The sequence below is a fragment of the Lagenorhynchus albirostris genome, chromosome 4, assembly GCF_949774975.1.
Source record: "Lagenorhynchus albirostris chromosome 4, mLagAlb1.1, whole genome shotgun sequence".
Lineage (NCBI taxonomy): Eukaryota > Metazoa > Chordata > Mammalia > Artiodactyla > Delphinidae > Lagenorhynchus > Lagenorhynchus albirostris.
The window spans coordinates 144,028,112-144,043,512 of record NC_083098.1 but is presented as its reverse complement, the minus strand read 5'-3'; the positions used below and the strand labels follow the sequence as shown (position 1 = coordinate 144,043,512).

At 55.3% G+C, this 15,401-nt stretch overlaps 1 protein-coding gene across 6 annotated transcripts in view; it reads right to left on the bottom strand.

The window, feature by feature from the left end:
* Window positions 1–14,344, bottom strand: part of TBC1D14 (TBC1 domain family member 14) — a 101,527-nt gene extending 87,183 nt beyond the window's left edge. For 3 of the 6 annotated variants that reach the window (XM_060148759.1, XM_060148760.1, XM_060148761.1), the window contains exon 1: window positions 3,030–3,768. In XM_060148759.1, coding sequence (XP_060004742.1) covers window positions 3,030–3,751 — 722 coding nt within the window. In that variant the 5' untranslated portion in view covers window positions 3,752–3,768. Of the gene's footprint in view, window positions 1–3,029; window positions 3,769–13,602; window positions 13,751–14,221 lie in introns of those variants that run through there. The other 3 variants (XM_060148762.1, XM_060148763.1, XM_060148758.1) reach the window with 2 other exon arrangements.
* Between the last annotated feature and the right edge of the window lie 1,057 nt (window positions 14,345–15,401).

Sequence of the window (15,401 nt, the reverse complement as noted above, 5' to 3'; positions counted from 1 at the left end):
ACACACACACACACACAGAGCCCCATGTCAAGACTCGTGCCCCCCACCCCTGCAGTGTGTGTCCATCTCCCCCACTGGAGGGAGCTCCTTACGGGCAGGGACTATCTCTAAGCTCAGGGTGGAGTCTCCACAGGAGGTGCTTACCGCAGCCTATGTGAAGGAGGGGCCAAAGGCACAAACTGGAGCTGGGCCTGGGCTTCCTCGGGGCAGTGGCCGGGCTCAGCCAGCCCTCCTGGCGCTCCTCTGCTCCTGACTCGTCCAGGCCACCCTCATCAAGCAGTCAGGTTCACCAACAGGTCTGCTCCCTCAGGCTCCAAGTTCCCTGACCACCTCCACTGCTTCCTCTGAGCCCCATTCTCCTAGACCGACCTTCCACAATGCCGCCCACGCTGCTTTCTACAACCCAGAAGTGGACTTGGTGAGGATAAGGACAACAGACGGGCACGAGGGTCAAGGGAGTCGCTGGGTTGAGGGGACAGAGTGGAGACACAGGATGACTCAGAAGCCTGGGCTGGGAACCACGAAGGACCAGCTCCAGCCGCAGCCCTGCCCTCAACAAGAACTCACACGGTCCACCGTCCTCGAAGTACCTGCTGTGTGCCAGGCCCTGCCTATAAACTCACCTGTAAAATGTTTAGTGGGTTCCAGACATTTTTGCACAGAACCCCCCGTTTTCCTCTCAAAGGAATTATGGACTGAAACTCTTCTCTAACACTTAAGACTCCAGGACAAAAAAATTCACTACACTTGGCCCACGATATCACAGATCTTGATTCACTTGTCATTAATATGCCACCTGCTTCCCAAAGGTACTTAATAATGGCTCACAATAATAATGTCACAGTCATCAAAATGAGGGGAAGGAGATAAGAATTAAGAAATAAAACAAAGAGGAGACATTTGATTTCTGTGGCACAAAGCCGAGAAAGATTTTCAAGAAACAATCTGCAGTAATTGATGGTGTTTCCTTTCAAAGGAAATGAGGCTCCAACATAGACAGTAAGACAAAGGCAAGCAGACAAAGCAAGACGCAGTCACGACCATCACAACAAGCAACTGACGCTGCAACGTTCACTCTGTCTGGGTCCGTACTAAGGTCCACACGTGTGAGCCCACTTCGTCTCCCTGACCACCGCAGGAGTAGGCCTCGTCATACCCATTTTGTAGATGATGAAGCTGAGACAGAAAGCAAATGACGATGGGAACAATGCAGGTAAGACTACAAACACGGTATCAATAAATCAACAACACAATAGGCATCGTGTGCTAGGCTATTTACTAACGCTACTTTAGAGATGAGAAAGCTCAGAGAGGTGAAGTAACTTGTTCAAGGTCACACAGCTAGAATGTGGGTACAGATCTGTTGAATTCCAAAGTTAAGTTCTTTCCTCTATGCTGCCTCCCAGCCACCCCCATTTTCGAGCAAGGTTTCCCAAATTTGCCAAGAACCTCAGATGATTCTAAAAACCTGTCTCCAAAGCCCTTCCCCTGAGATTCTGATTCTGGAGTTCTGGGATGGAGCCTGAAGAGCCGTATTTAACAGGCACCCAGGCGGTATTCATCAACAGGCAAAGTTGAAGACACTGATCTGAGCAAAGGGAACAGTTCAGCCACACAGATCTGATCTGCAGCAGCACTGTTTTAGGGCTATGGCCTCAGTGAGGATCGTGGGTCTCCCCCATGGTTCTTGGGTTTCTCCCACTGAAGGCAACCGTGAAGTCACTGAGTTCTGGGGCCAGGAATTCTCCTGGGAGTAGCACAATACCTGTCTGCGGGTGCATCAGAGAGAAGAGGTGCCCCATAAAACCACAGCCGCCATCGGAGAGCTTCTCACTCAGGACTGGTCTCGGCTCATCCAAGACGACCCCACCGTCAGACGATGCGTGAGCCGAGGCAGCCGTAAGTGGACGTGCGCGCCCACAGCCGCAGAAGCCCCAGCTGATTCAAGCCAGCACGTCCACCACCTCGAAGGGACACCCGTACCGCCAAGTGTCCAACACGGGCTCCGCTACGGGCACAGACAGGGGCAGCCAGGTGGACCACGGCGGCGTTCCTACCTGCCAGGCCCTGGGCCCAGGCCCTCCAGAGAGCTGCTGGGGACCAGACGGCCCTTCTGCACACAGTCTCCAGGGCCCTCGGCCCTTCCCTGTGGCACTGCACAGTTTGGGAGTTCACGTTTGCCTATGTGACTGACTGATATGTCCACTTCCACCACCCCCAGCCCACAAGCCCACCCAAGGTCACGACCGAATTACTCCCATATTGCCTGTCAAGGGCAGAGCCCAGGACGCAAACACAAAACACTTGTTGAATGGAAACACGAGGGCACAAAAAAGAGGCTGTAGGAAGGGCTGCACGGGGCTTAAGGTGAGACACAGGGATGCCAGCATCCCGGTTCGGCGCCTGGGGACAGGGCACCGCGGGGAGTGGGGTGGATGGCCTGGTCCTAACACAGGTGGGAACGTGTGCGGCTGCAGTGCAGTGACAGCACACATCTCAGAAGCAGGCCCAGGGCCAGAACACGAACAAAAGAGCACAGCCAGGCAGGAGCACGGGGCGCGCGTCCAGGGGCACCCAGAAATACCTGCCCTGGGTTGTACCAGCGGAGGCTGGAGTTACTAAGTCCTTTATCACCCTCGCCAGCACCCTCTGCTTGGCCCAAGAAACTCAAGTTATCAGCATAAAGGGCCCTTCGGAGGCTAAAGCTGACAAAGGCTGCTGATTTGGTAACAGTGGCCACTTACAGGTCAGCCTCAGCCACAGCAGGTCAGAGGCCAGGAAGTGACAAGAGACTGTGCGAGTGACAGGGACACAGAAGTGACAGCCAGCAGTGAGGAATCGAACAGCAGAATCACCAGTCCTCCGCACAAGTCCACAGGACTCTGGGCTACTGGAAACGGCATAATTATCTGTATGACAGTGTCTGCTCTGTGGGCAGGAAACACAGGACACACTGCAGACAAGAACAACAACGCAACTGGTCTGAACTGAATAACCTGGCTCTTCTAGAGAGATAAAGACGGCATTACCTTGTAAAGAAGTTACTAAATGGTCCCAATATTTTCAATTTCCTCCCCTCCTCAGTTTCATCAACACAGTCCTGCTGGCGTAGGTCACGGGTTTCCTTGATGGAGCTCAAGGTGACATCAGTAAACTGTGGGTCATCGTCATTCTCCAGGGTCACGATGGCACTGGAGCTGCTCGTGACCACGAGGTCCAAGATGTCCTCATTGCTGACGGACAGCGTGGTTGACAGCTCTGTGCCGAGACTGGACACGCTGCAGACTGAGACATTGTCACTGCGGTTCAGGGTTTTGGAGGTGGGGCTGTAGAGCTTCACTGAGTCATAGCCTGTCCTGGGAAACGTGGAGGACTTCCGCACACTCTGTTCCCGCTCAGCACTGGTGGGAGCTGGTGGCGCGTAGGAAGGCAGTGGGCACGCGCTCTGGCAGGCTCGCTCAGGGATGATCTCCGACTCGGACTGTTTCCTCTTCACGTGGACCACGCTGCAGGGGACAGGTTCCGGGTTGCCGATCTCTAGGGTAGGGATGCCTGAGTCCACCGACTGAAGGCTGTGCCGATCTTCTAAAGCACCAAGTTTCAGCTTGGGCCCGTACTCAGGCAACGAGAGGGATCTGGGTGCCTTGAGATTCAGGGGTTGCAGGTTCTGAACGTGGTTTCCTGGTCGACCATCCAGAATGCCCACCAAGGCTACGCCATTTGTAGTGGTGGAAAGGTTTCCATCAGTCATCTTGGTCCACGGAAAAACTAGAAAAAACACCAAAACGGAAATCAGGACAGTGAATATAAAAGCCAAAGATGCAATTCCTCTGACGCACGTTCAAATGTTCTGACACCCCTTTTAAAAGAGGAATCCTTGAAACAAGCCCTACATACACAAGTTTTAATTCAGGGCCAGAAGCTAGAGTTTTAACATATATTATCATGATATAAAACAACAGGAAGATAATTCAAACAAAGGATACATCTAGGGTAAAAATACATAAAATAACCATCTTTATCATCCCCATCACTGCCCCCAGTCACATCTGTGATCCTCAGGACAGCACTGGGAGTGTGAGGGCTGTGCCGGACAGAGAGAAGGGGTTTTGTTTTCCATGTTTTTTTAAATGATAAACAGGATACCTCTGTCAAAAGTATGTGAATTCATAACCCATACATAAGTCAAGGTTCAACTTGTTCTGAGACAGCACCGAAATCGAGACGCCTTCCTCATGACAGAAAAGAAGATGAACTGTGTATGCCATGTGCAGTGAGATGACCCCAAACACATTCAAGTTAGCCACGGGTCTCCACAATGTTTTAGTCACCTTACTCAGGTCTACAAGGCGGGGCATATCATCCCCTTTACCATGGAAGAAACTGAGGCTCAGGTCAAGAAACGGGTCCATGGGACTTCCCTGGTGGCACAGTGGTTAAGAATCTGCCTGCCAATGCAAGGGACACGGGTTCGAGCCCTGGTCCGGGAAGATCCCACATGCCGCGGAGCAACTAAGCCCATGCGCCACAACTACTGAGCCTGCGCCCTAGAGCCCGTGAGCCACAACTACTGAGCCTGCGCCCTAGAGCCCGTGCTCCGCAACAAGAGAAGCCACCGCAATGAGAAGCCCATGCACCACAACAAAGAGTAGCCCCCGCTCGCCGCAACTAGAGAATGCCCGCGCGCAGCAACAAAGACCCAAGGCAACCAAAAAGAAAAAAAAAAAGAAATGGGTCCAGGATCACATTGTTATTTAGCCGCAGAGCTGGGATCTATAGGACTGACCCCAAAATAAGCCATAGTAGTGGATGAATGGTGTAGTTTGGGGTTATAAAAACCCAGGTCAGAAGGCTGGCTCAGTGAAGACGGATGATCAATAAAGGAAAAAATAAAGGCCATGAACCTGCAGTAAACACACAGGCCCTGCCTATGGTTCTCTGGCCTAAGACTGGGGTAGGAGGCGCATCAGCCTGGACAGCACAGTCCCCTGTGCTCTGAGAACCCTGGGGTTTGTTACATTACCTTCTCCTGTCCTTTTAAAACATCAAAAACTAAAGAAACCTGGTGGTGCCTTTAAATTTGATCCATCGAACAGAAACCACATAAAGAAGGGAACTTTGGGCTCAGTCCTTCCCGGGTTCTAATCCCAACTCCACTAGATTGCCTTGGGAGAATTAAATAAAGTGCCGTGAGAAAGGCATTCAGCAGGCGCCCCCCACCGCAGGCACTGTTAGCAGCTGCTGTCATACAACAGCAAACAGCTGAAGGTCTGAAGCCTGGCAGTAACACTGATAACCACCCCCTTTCGGGTGTTATTTTAGCTTTTGCAATGAGCTTCCCGCTCCCCTTCAGGAAGCCTGGTCTGCCTCTCACTGTCAACACGGCCAAAGCAAATTCATTAAAAGCAGAAAACGGGGGAGGGGTAATCTCCCCCCCTCCCAGACATGGAAGGAACCAGTCACACAGTACAGCACTGGAGCAAAAACAGAAATAAGAAGGAATGAATTCAATTGCGGAATTCAGAAATAGACTGAACTGGGCTTCCCTGGTGGCGCAGTGGTTGAGAGTCCGCCTGCCGATGCAGGGGACACGGGTTCGTGCCCCGGTCCGGGAAGATCCCACATGCCGCGGAGCGTCTGGGCCCGTGGGCCATGGCCGCTGAGCCTGCGCGTCTGGAGCCTGTGCTCCGCAGCGGGAGAGGCCGCAGCAGTGAGGGGCCCGCGTACCGCAAAAAAAAAAAAAAAGAAAGAAAGAAAGAAAGAAATAGACTAAACTATGAATAAAAACTTGAAATATGACCCAGTGAGTAAAGAAGGATTATTTAATCATGGTGTCGTACTAATTGGTTATCAATTTTTCTTGGAAGGTAGAACTACACCAAAACAAAACTACAAGCAAAATGACAGCTTAATACAAAAATGAGATTATAAAGGTATTGCACAAAATAAAGTGCTTCCCTAACCTACAGAGCAAAAACTCAGTTCATCCTCGGAAAGGATCTGGGCATTCACCTCACCACGTGGGAACCTGTCTTAACTGTTTTGCAGTTCACACTGCCCTGAATTTCCTGGGCTGTGGCCCCTACCCTGAGTCCCCAGCCAGGAGTTCCTCCCAGGCAAGGCCACAGCAAACTGTCTCTGGAACCCTGCGCTGGGAAAACTCCCGAACCAAACCATGATGTGAAACAACAGGATTCACGACGGGAAGACACAGGAAGATAAAGCTGTATACCAATTTGAAAGTTCTACTTTTTTTTTTTAATTAAGAGGAAAATCCAGTAAGAAACATTTTTAGCACATAGTTAAGAGCTAATCTTTGGCAACGCCAAAGGTAATGAGAATTATCCAAATACCATCAACACACCAACAGGTCAAACTGGCAAAAAGCCATAAACACAAGAGGAAAAACTCACAGTAAGCAGAGCCGAGACCCTCCGACAGCCCCAGCTGAAATTCTGGCCCTGCCACTTACTAGCTGGCGAGATGCTCAACTTTTCTGAGCCTCAACTTCCCTCCTCCCCAGGAGTAAAAGGGGGCGATACCATACACCTCACAGGCTGGCTAAGGTTAAGTGAAATGAGGTGTGGTGAAGCACCGGCACACCTGTACCTGACACACGGTAGGTGCCCGATAAACGTGAATTTCCTCCACTCCAGCCACACAAAGAGCCTAAGTACCTGAAAAAAAACCCATGAATTTAAACTGAAATTTTGACACTAGAATAGGCAGCAACATGGAACAAGTGTGTGATGTGAACCCAAGGACCCCTTCTCCTCTGAGTCGCCAAGATGGAAGCACAGGGAAGAAAGAAACAAGGTCGGACAGAGTCCCAAGCCGCTTGGTGGTGGCCTCGTCCTCCGTCTTCTCTCCTCTGCCTTGGGGCCACAGAGAGAAGCCCGAGGGCCTCTTCTAGGGAGAAGCTGAGGGACCTTTGGGGCCCCCGATGGCTCCAAGCCCAGCTTAAGTTCCTTAAACTTGAGGAACAGACTCAGAGAACAGCCTTCAGAGAAATAAACCTAAAAGGGAAAAAGTACTTCCCCTTGCACCATATTCTAAGACCAAACTCCGCAAGGGCCAAGGCCAACTGTCCTCAAGCCCTTTCACCTGGTGCTACCAGTGCCATAAAACCAGAAGCCACATGCCAGAGCACCTGCCTTCCGACGGGGCCCTGCCGGGGGAGGCTGCACAAAGGGGGTGCTTCCAAGAGAGGCTGCAGGGTGGACTCTGGAAGCCAGCCAGGAGACCAGCTGCGGATGGCCTGCCTCCAAATCACACGTTCTCTAAAGACAGAGTAAGCCTAAATTCCCCAAGCCGGCCCAGGGCCCTCTGGATCCGTCCCTGCCAGCCACACCAGCCTCATGCCGTCACCCTCACCTCTCTCAGCACCCAGCCGTCCTGCGCCACTGCCGCAGGTACTCTCCCCAGCTCTGCCATCAGCGCCCCTGGGGATCTGGGAGCGTGTGCCACAAGGAGACACAGCACCTCCCCTGAGAAGCCTTTCTCAACTCCCCCAGGAGGCTGCAGGCCCTCCTTTCTCCTGAGCTCCTTGTGGCCACACCCCACCTACAGCAGTTTCCGTGTCTCTCTCTCCTGGCTCCTGACTAAGCTTCAGGCGGGCACATGCTAACAGTTTCTGGATACCACTGCCTGGTCAAATGCCTAGCATGGTTAAGGATTAAAAAATCTATTTGCGGGACTCCCCTGGCGGTCCAGTGGTCAAGACTCCACGCTTCCACTGCAGGGGGCATAAGTTCGATTCCTGGTGGGGGAACTAAGATCCCACATGCCACGCAGTGCAGCCAAAAAAAAAAAAATTCTATTTGCTGAATTAATTATTACTAACAACTACATTCTAGTTGTGGGCAGGTTTCAGGGGCAATCCATCCAAGAAACATCTGTTGAGAGCTGGGTTGTGTTTCAAGAACAAGGTGAGCAGGGGAGGTCACAGAAGAGGAAGAAAATCCATCGCGCTCCCAGCCGTGCGTGCAGACGGCAGACCCAGCAAGTGAGCGGTGACCGCCCTGTGCGCCATATCCGCTGCTAGACTAGACGGCGACCAACACTGTCAACACTTGACGGCTCAGGAAAGTAAAACGAAATTTCCCTCTGCAGTTGTTTCCCAAAGTCTCACACGACCCCCTGCACAGTGGCTGCCACAGCATGCGACCTGGGCTCTCAGAGTCACCCGGGCACAGCCCGGCACCAGATCCAAGTCTGATGATGAGCAGCCGTCACCGTCCGGAGGAGAGAAACACACAAGACATAACGCACAGGTAAGACGAAGACTTTTTATTCCAGGCAGCAAGGCCACCTGAATTTTACTTACCTGCCACAAAACTGAGTTCTGCAGGAAGCAAAGAGGAAAAGTGCCCAAGAGACTGAAACAACCTTCACTCCCAGGGGCCCGTCTTTAGTTTAATACGAGTCAGAGAGTGGAGAGCAGCTCTGCCAGTGACTCTGAATAAGGCTTTGGAAAACAAGTCCATCTTGAAGCAACAATTTAATTTTCTCCTCCTTAAAAAGTAATGGGACTAAGTCTTGACCAAGTCTTCATAAATGAAAGAAACAGTTTATGAAACCAAAACTAAATGATTTAGTTAGGGTCCCAGGGGAAGAAAACTCCACTCACTGGTGGCTTCAGGGAGGGACAGCTCTGCCCGTCCATGCAGACATCCTCTGCACTCCTCTCCTCTCCCGTGGCTCCTTCCTGCCCACGGGGCGCATGCTATACACAGCCTCCCTCGTCCCAGCTCTCCCCTCTGGACACCGCGGAGGAGAGCGGCCCCCTCGCACCCCCATCAGCACGGGGACAGCGCCACTCTCCCTGATCCTCCACGGAGGGTGCGCTCATCTTCGCTGCCAAGCCTCCTGTCAACCCAGGCCTGCCGCTGCTCACCGTACCCTGCCGCTTAAGAGTCAGGCGCACACGGCCCCTTTCTATCAGCCATGGCCTGAGGGCCCATCTGTCACAGATCCAAAGTTTCCAGAGGGCAGGAACTCGGTCTGCAAGTCCTGACTACACCGGAGCACCACCATAAAACTACAATTTCATGAGGACCAGGCACCGTTCTAAGCTCTTAACATGCCATTCTGTGCCAGGGCCCTCAGCAGCCCTCTGCGCCGGGTACTACCCCCACCGCACAGAGGAGGAAGCCGAAGCCCTCTGCGCCGGGTACTACCCCCACCGCACAGAGGAGGAAGCCGAAGCACACAGCTTGCCCAGGTCTCCACTTGCACGTGGCAGCAGCTGGGGCCCGAGCCCAAGTCTGTGACCCCAAAGCCCCTTGGTAAGCTTTGCTACTTACAGCCCTAATGCAGACATCAAGCACCTCCTCAAATCCTTATCCCTCCCGTGAAAGAGGAGGATCTCACAGGTGGGAACAACGCTGGGCTGAGCCAGAGGCAGCAACCTGCCCAAGGTCTTGCAGGGAGGGTCCCACCTGAGTCTTCTCTCTCCAACACCTGCGTCACCCTCCAGAAGGCCTCTCAGGGGTCCTTCACGCTTCCTGGTGAGGAAGCTGGCGGGACCGCCAGACTCGCCACAGGAGTGGCTCTCTCAGGCCTTCACCTCAAGCCTAGACCAAACAAAAAGGAGAACCCACTGACCTGTGAGACATCTCCCATGACAATCAGACATTTGTGTAGAGGGGTCACAAGCACCAACCACTGTGAGTCTCTTTCTCTTTTTAATTCAAGCAGTGGAAAGAAAGGCATAGGACGTTCTGCATCTCAGGCGCCTCGGCATTAACAGTTAACACAAGCAGCTGCCTCTGCTCACCGGTGCACGCTGCACGGTAGGCACTGTGTTCGGTGTCCACACCCACCATCTATGACCTATGTAACCTCCCCAGCAACCCCCAGAGCTGAGGACACTGTCATCACCAGCTCACAGACAAGACCGAGGCGCAGATGGAACGCAGACTGAAGGGGTCCTGCTGGGGCTGACCTGGAGCCTACACTAAGGTGCTTACTCTTTCCACTGCTGCACAAGCGGCCTAAAATAATGGACTAATGTGCATTACATAGAAAGGGAAAGTCGGGACTTCCCTGGCGGTCCAGTGGTTAAGACTCCATGCTTCCACTGCCAGGGGAGGGGGTGGGGTTGATCCCTGGTCAGGGAACTAAGACCCCGCATGCTACGCGGCACAGCCAAAAAAAAAAAACCACAGAATAGGAAAGTCAACTAGAAAAGTAGTTTGTTTTTTTTAAAGAGTTATTCTTTAGGATAAAAACAATCCTAAAAAAGAATTTCCTAGAAGCCCAATATATTCCTCTGGACGGTGCACGGCAACTTTGAGGCACCTGGAACTCAACGCGATGTAGTTCAGTAAGTTTCCGTCCATCAGCAAACCAGGCAGAAACTGGCGTTAAACTGCTGAGGGTCCCCAGAGGCTCCTTCCCAACCCTAAGGAACAGATATTTAACTTACACCGCCCAAAGGTGGTGATGTTTAAAAGGCACAGGTGGGACATTTTAAATTAAGGACTTTCAGTGCACAGGGGAGGTTTCCCCTCTACCCCCAAATGTTTCAGCTTCATATATTTACCAAAACTAATCATCATAAGTACCTGTAAAGTGACCGGAAGGCAACTCACAGGTTCGGAAGATAGTCCACTTAACAAAGCCAACACAATTTATAATCTTAATTATTAATAAGTCAAATAATTTACTGAAAACTTACCAAACACCAAACATACCAGGAGCTATCACATGCTCTAATCATCACAAGCCTGCCAAGTACACCCAAGAAACTATGAGAGTCAGAGAAGCTGAGTGACACACCCAAGGTCACACAGCAAGAGAAACAGGATTCAAACCGGGTCTGACATCAAAGGCCAAACATGGCTTGCTGTTGGGCTTAAGAGTACAGACCCTAAACTTTGTGATCATCGATAAGTTAAATACAACAATATTTAGACTTCTCTGTATGTATGTTAGACTTCAATAGAAAAGTTTTAAAACTAAAATACACAAGGCGAAAAAATAATGCAGGTTCTGGAGGTAGACCACGTAAGTTCAAATCCTGGCTCCTCCGCCTAGCAGTTGTTGGACCTTGGACTAGTTTAACTTCTCTGTGCCTCAATTTCCACGTAGTAAGAGGGGGACAATAATAGACCCTATTTCATTAGGCAGTTGACAAGATCGGGGGAAGAAACCTACATAAAGCCTTTAGAATCGTGCCTTGGAAGATGCTCGCTGGCATCGCTCTTCCCCGGGCACCCGACACGGCCAGCCAGCTCAGGCCCCCTATTTTAGCAACTCATTTGCATAAGCAAGCCCAGACACAGCCAGTCTGCACAGCCTCACTGTACGGCTTCGCCCTGTCACCAGCATCTCTCCTCGCACCTCCGCTGCGGCACTGACCGAGCGCTGGGCCTCAGCTTCCCCATCTGTCAAATGAGGTGACTAGCCCAGCCAAGCTACCCGAGGTCCTTGCAACTTGACAATCTAGAATTCTAAACCCAGACCCTAGAAACTTTATACCCTCCCTACAGCAAACACTGACAAGACGTACCCATTTTCCTAAAATCCTCTCTTACATATTAGGTATAAATGTCTGGTGTGATGACAAATCTTCTCCAAGGTCTCAAAGCTCCGCGAGCACCCACGCCATGCTGGGCAGGCATCCTCTGTGCTGAGGGTGAGGACGTGACGGTCAGAAGCTCTGACCAACAGGGAAGACAGATTCTTAAGCATGTTGCTCTGATAAGCTGTGTCCTCTCTGTTGAGAGGCCTTCAGCAGAGCACAAGCAAGGGGAAGTGGAGGTAGGACGGGCAGGAACTCACCCGCTGGACAGAGGGAAGTAGGGCAGTGGGAGGGAGAGATGGAGAAGTGGAAGGGCGGAGGGGTGGAGGGGTGGAGAAGTAGAGAGAGGTGCTTGAGGGGAACTGCAGGGACCCGCGGAGGCCAGGTGAGGCAGCCCTGATTCGGAGCATGAGAGGGTGGGCTGGGGGCAGGCTGTAAACAGTCTTGCGAGCATGGAGCAAGCCCACCTCGGCGCCACGCAAAGTGCTAAGCAGGGACCTGCCAGGACCTGCTGGGGCCGTGAAGGACACTGAGATGAGCGGAGCCTGGCCCCCTGACCTGCCTCAGTGTGAATGTCATCCCTGCCCCTCTCCAGCTGGGTGACCCTGAACCGGTTACCTGACCGCCCTCGATGCGGCCCAAAGGGTGCATTCACTCAATAACCCTGAGCCCCAAGAACATGCCAGCTTCTCACAAGGGCTGTTAATCAGGTGAAGCCCACAGTCTCAAGGGGTCAAACATACCACCACCAAGACAGTAGTAAGACAGCCTTGGTTGGGGGGTGGGAGGGCGGAGCAACCCAGGTGGGACAGGGGCCAAGCAGTTGGGAAGAAGCCCTATCCAAACCTGAGACACAGGTTGGTACTGGCCAGATAAACCGGGCAAGAGGAAGGGACTGCTGTAAGGTCTGGTCTGGTCCATGCACAGCTCCTAACAGTGCCCAGCAGCCACCCATCCTCTACAAAGGTAGCCAAGACAACGGCGAGGTGCCAACAGCCTGCAGACACGGGCCCTAAGACACCGCCCTCCCCCGTAAACGAAGGGCGTGAGTCCGTGCCCAGGAGCCTCCTGCCCACAGAACTTCCCAAAGCCAAGCTTCCACTTCCACATCCAAGTTGGAGCAGATGGCGCCTGTCCAACTTTGAAACGCACGCGGCTGCCTGTGGCCCGCTGCGCAGGCGCGGGGTCTGGGGTCCGCCGGCCGGCGCTGCGGCCTCGTGAAGAGGAGCCTTCCCGGCGGCCGCAGGCCCCCAGCTCTGAGCCGCCGCCCCCCGCCGCTCCTTCCTCGGGGCAGCTCTCTGTCCCCATACAGCTCCTGCCCCTCAGCCTCCCGCTGGGATGCATCCCGAGGCGCGGGTCCCCGAGGCTGAGGGGGCTGTAGTCCAGGTACGGGGGCCCCTGAGGCAAAAGGGAGTCCCCGGCCTGGGGAGTAGGCGGTCCCAAGAGAAGGGGGCGTCTGCGGCCCCAGAACAGGGATCTGAGAAGCAAGGGGGTCGGGAGCTGCCAGGTGGACCCAGAGGTGGAGGGGGTTCCGGGCGGTCGGAGGCTCCGAGGTGTGGGGAGAGGGGCTCCGGCGAGTCGGGGACTGCAAAGTGCCGGGGGTCGCAGGGGTCGGGGGCCCTGAGGTGGAGGGGGTCCCGGCGGCTGGGGGGCTCCGAAGTGGCGGGATCCCGGTGTTCTGTGGCCCCGACGCCGTGGGGGCTCTTATGGGTCGGGGAGCGCCGAGCCGGCTCCTCTCCCGGCCCGGGAGCCCCGCGCGTCTGAGGGGGAAAACTTTTCGTCAAGTTCCGGGAAAGGAGCGGGTCGGGGCGCGCGTCTCACCGAGGAGCGGGCGAGCCGAGCGCCCCCGGGCCCCGCGATGCTCCCCGTGCCCCACGCGCTCCCCCAGCGCGGGAGGAAGCGGCGGCCGCGCGTCGAGGGGGCGCGCAGGCAGGACCCGAACCCGCGCGGCCAGCTCCGCCCCGCCTCAGGCCGCCTCCACGCTCCGGCCGACGCTGCAGCAGGTGGCAGCGGCCCCGCGCGCCCCGGCGCCCTCCCTCCCTCGCGGCCCGGCCCTCGCCGGAGGCCCTCAGTACCGGAGTTAGCGCGGCTCCGACGCCATCCCCGGGGCCAGCGGGCCCGCAGCCCAGGCCCTGCGGGACCCGCAACTTGCGCGGCGAGGACACCCGGCGCTGCAGGCGGCGGGCCGGGCCGGCAGGTGCCCGCGAGCTGCCCGCAGCCAACAGCAGCGCGCGCCCTCGCCCCGCCCCGCGCGCCCTCGCCCCGCCCCGCGCGCCCTCGCCCCGCCCCGCGCGCCCTCGCCCCGCCCCGCGCGCCCTCGCCCCGCCCCGCGCGCCCTCGCCCCGCCCCGCGCGCCCTCGCCCCGCCCCGCGCGCCCTCGCCCCGCCCCGCGCGCCCTCGCCCCGCCCCGCGCGCCCTCGCCCCGCCCCGCGCGCCCTCGCCCCGCCCCGCCCCCTGCCTGCGCAGGCTGCTCTTCCGCCCGGGCTGCCGCGCCCAGCCGGGCTGCCGCCGCTCCTCGAGCTCGACGCTCGTCCCGCTGCCCCTCCTCCGGCCCGCTCGCCCTCCCGCCACGGGCTGCGGAGCGGCGTTGCCGGACCTTTTCTCTCCCGAAGGGCAAGAGGAGCCTGTGGGGAGGCCTGAGGGGATTTTCATGCCCGCAGACCCCCCGTGAACACCCATCAGGGGCTTCCTTACCTGGTCGGCTCCACCCGCGGCCATCTTGGAAGTGGGAAGCGCCCGGGAGGGGGAAGGGGCACGCGCGGGCAGCGACCAGGCGTGGGGAGCCGAGCAGCGGAGCGCATCGATGGGCGCCCCTGCCCCCGAGTAGGTGTGCGGGGGAGGAAGAGCCCGGACCCCACCTGGCCGCCTGCGAGAGACCAGGTGGGCAAGATCCGAACTCGGGCCCGGGACGTACAGCCTCGGGAAGGTCGCTTTGAGGTCTTCCCTGCCGGGCCTTGGTCTCTTAATCTGTAAAACGGGCTTTTCTGTTAGTTGTCTTTTATCGAGCGGTTACGCAATGCACAGCGCCGTGCCTCCCCAAACTTGTCTGCACTTCAGCATCTCCTGGGGATCTTTGAAAATTTCAAAGCCCAGGCCACGCCCCAGGCCAACTGAATCAGTCTCTGGAGGTAAGGTACAGTTTTGGAAGCTGTGTAATGTGCAGACAAGTTTAGGAGCCGCTGGCCTAGCGTTCATGTGCATTACGTCCTGTCAATATTGCAGAAACTCCAGAGACAAGGTCTGTGATCAAAACCGTCGTACAGAGTGGGAGATGAAGTCACTTACCCAAGGTTCAGGGCTGGTCAGTAGCTGAGAGGGGTCAGGAATCAGATGCCCCGCCCCAGACCGCCTTCCAGCATCATGGAAGGCCCTGAATAAGAAAGGTCTTGTTCGCTCGTTGTTGACACCTACCTCATCCCCCTCCTAGAACGTAGGCTCCCTGAGCCAACCGGGCTTATCTTGTTTATTGGTATGTTCCCTGAGCCTGAAAGATTATGTTCTGAGGGCATCAAGGCAAGAGGAAAGACTCCAGTGGTTGGGAGCTGGAAGGCCTGGGTTCCAAGCTAGGATTGGCTCCTGCCAACCAGAACCCCTGAGGGCTGTCACGGCCAGAGCTACCACAGAGGAAACCTCAGAGAGACAGCCAGCTACATCTAGCAGGGCCGTCGGGGACAGGAAGGGTGATCTCTCCATCACAGCGTCTGGAAGCATGCACTGGAAGATTAATTTGGGCTGTGGTCATTAGCGTTGGGCCGAAGAGCCCCTGACTTGTTTCTCCTGCCTGGGTCATGGCTCTAATAACTCTTAGCGCCTATTGTGATAGCAGGAGGGGTGAGAACTTTACAAAGGAAATGTGTTAATAGAATACACTAAC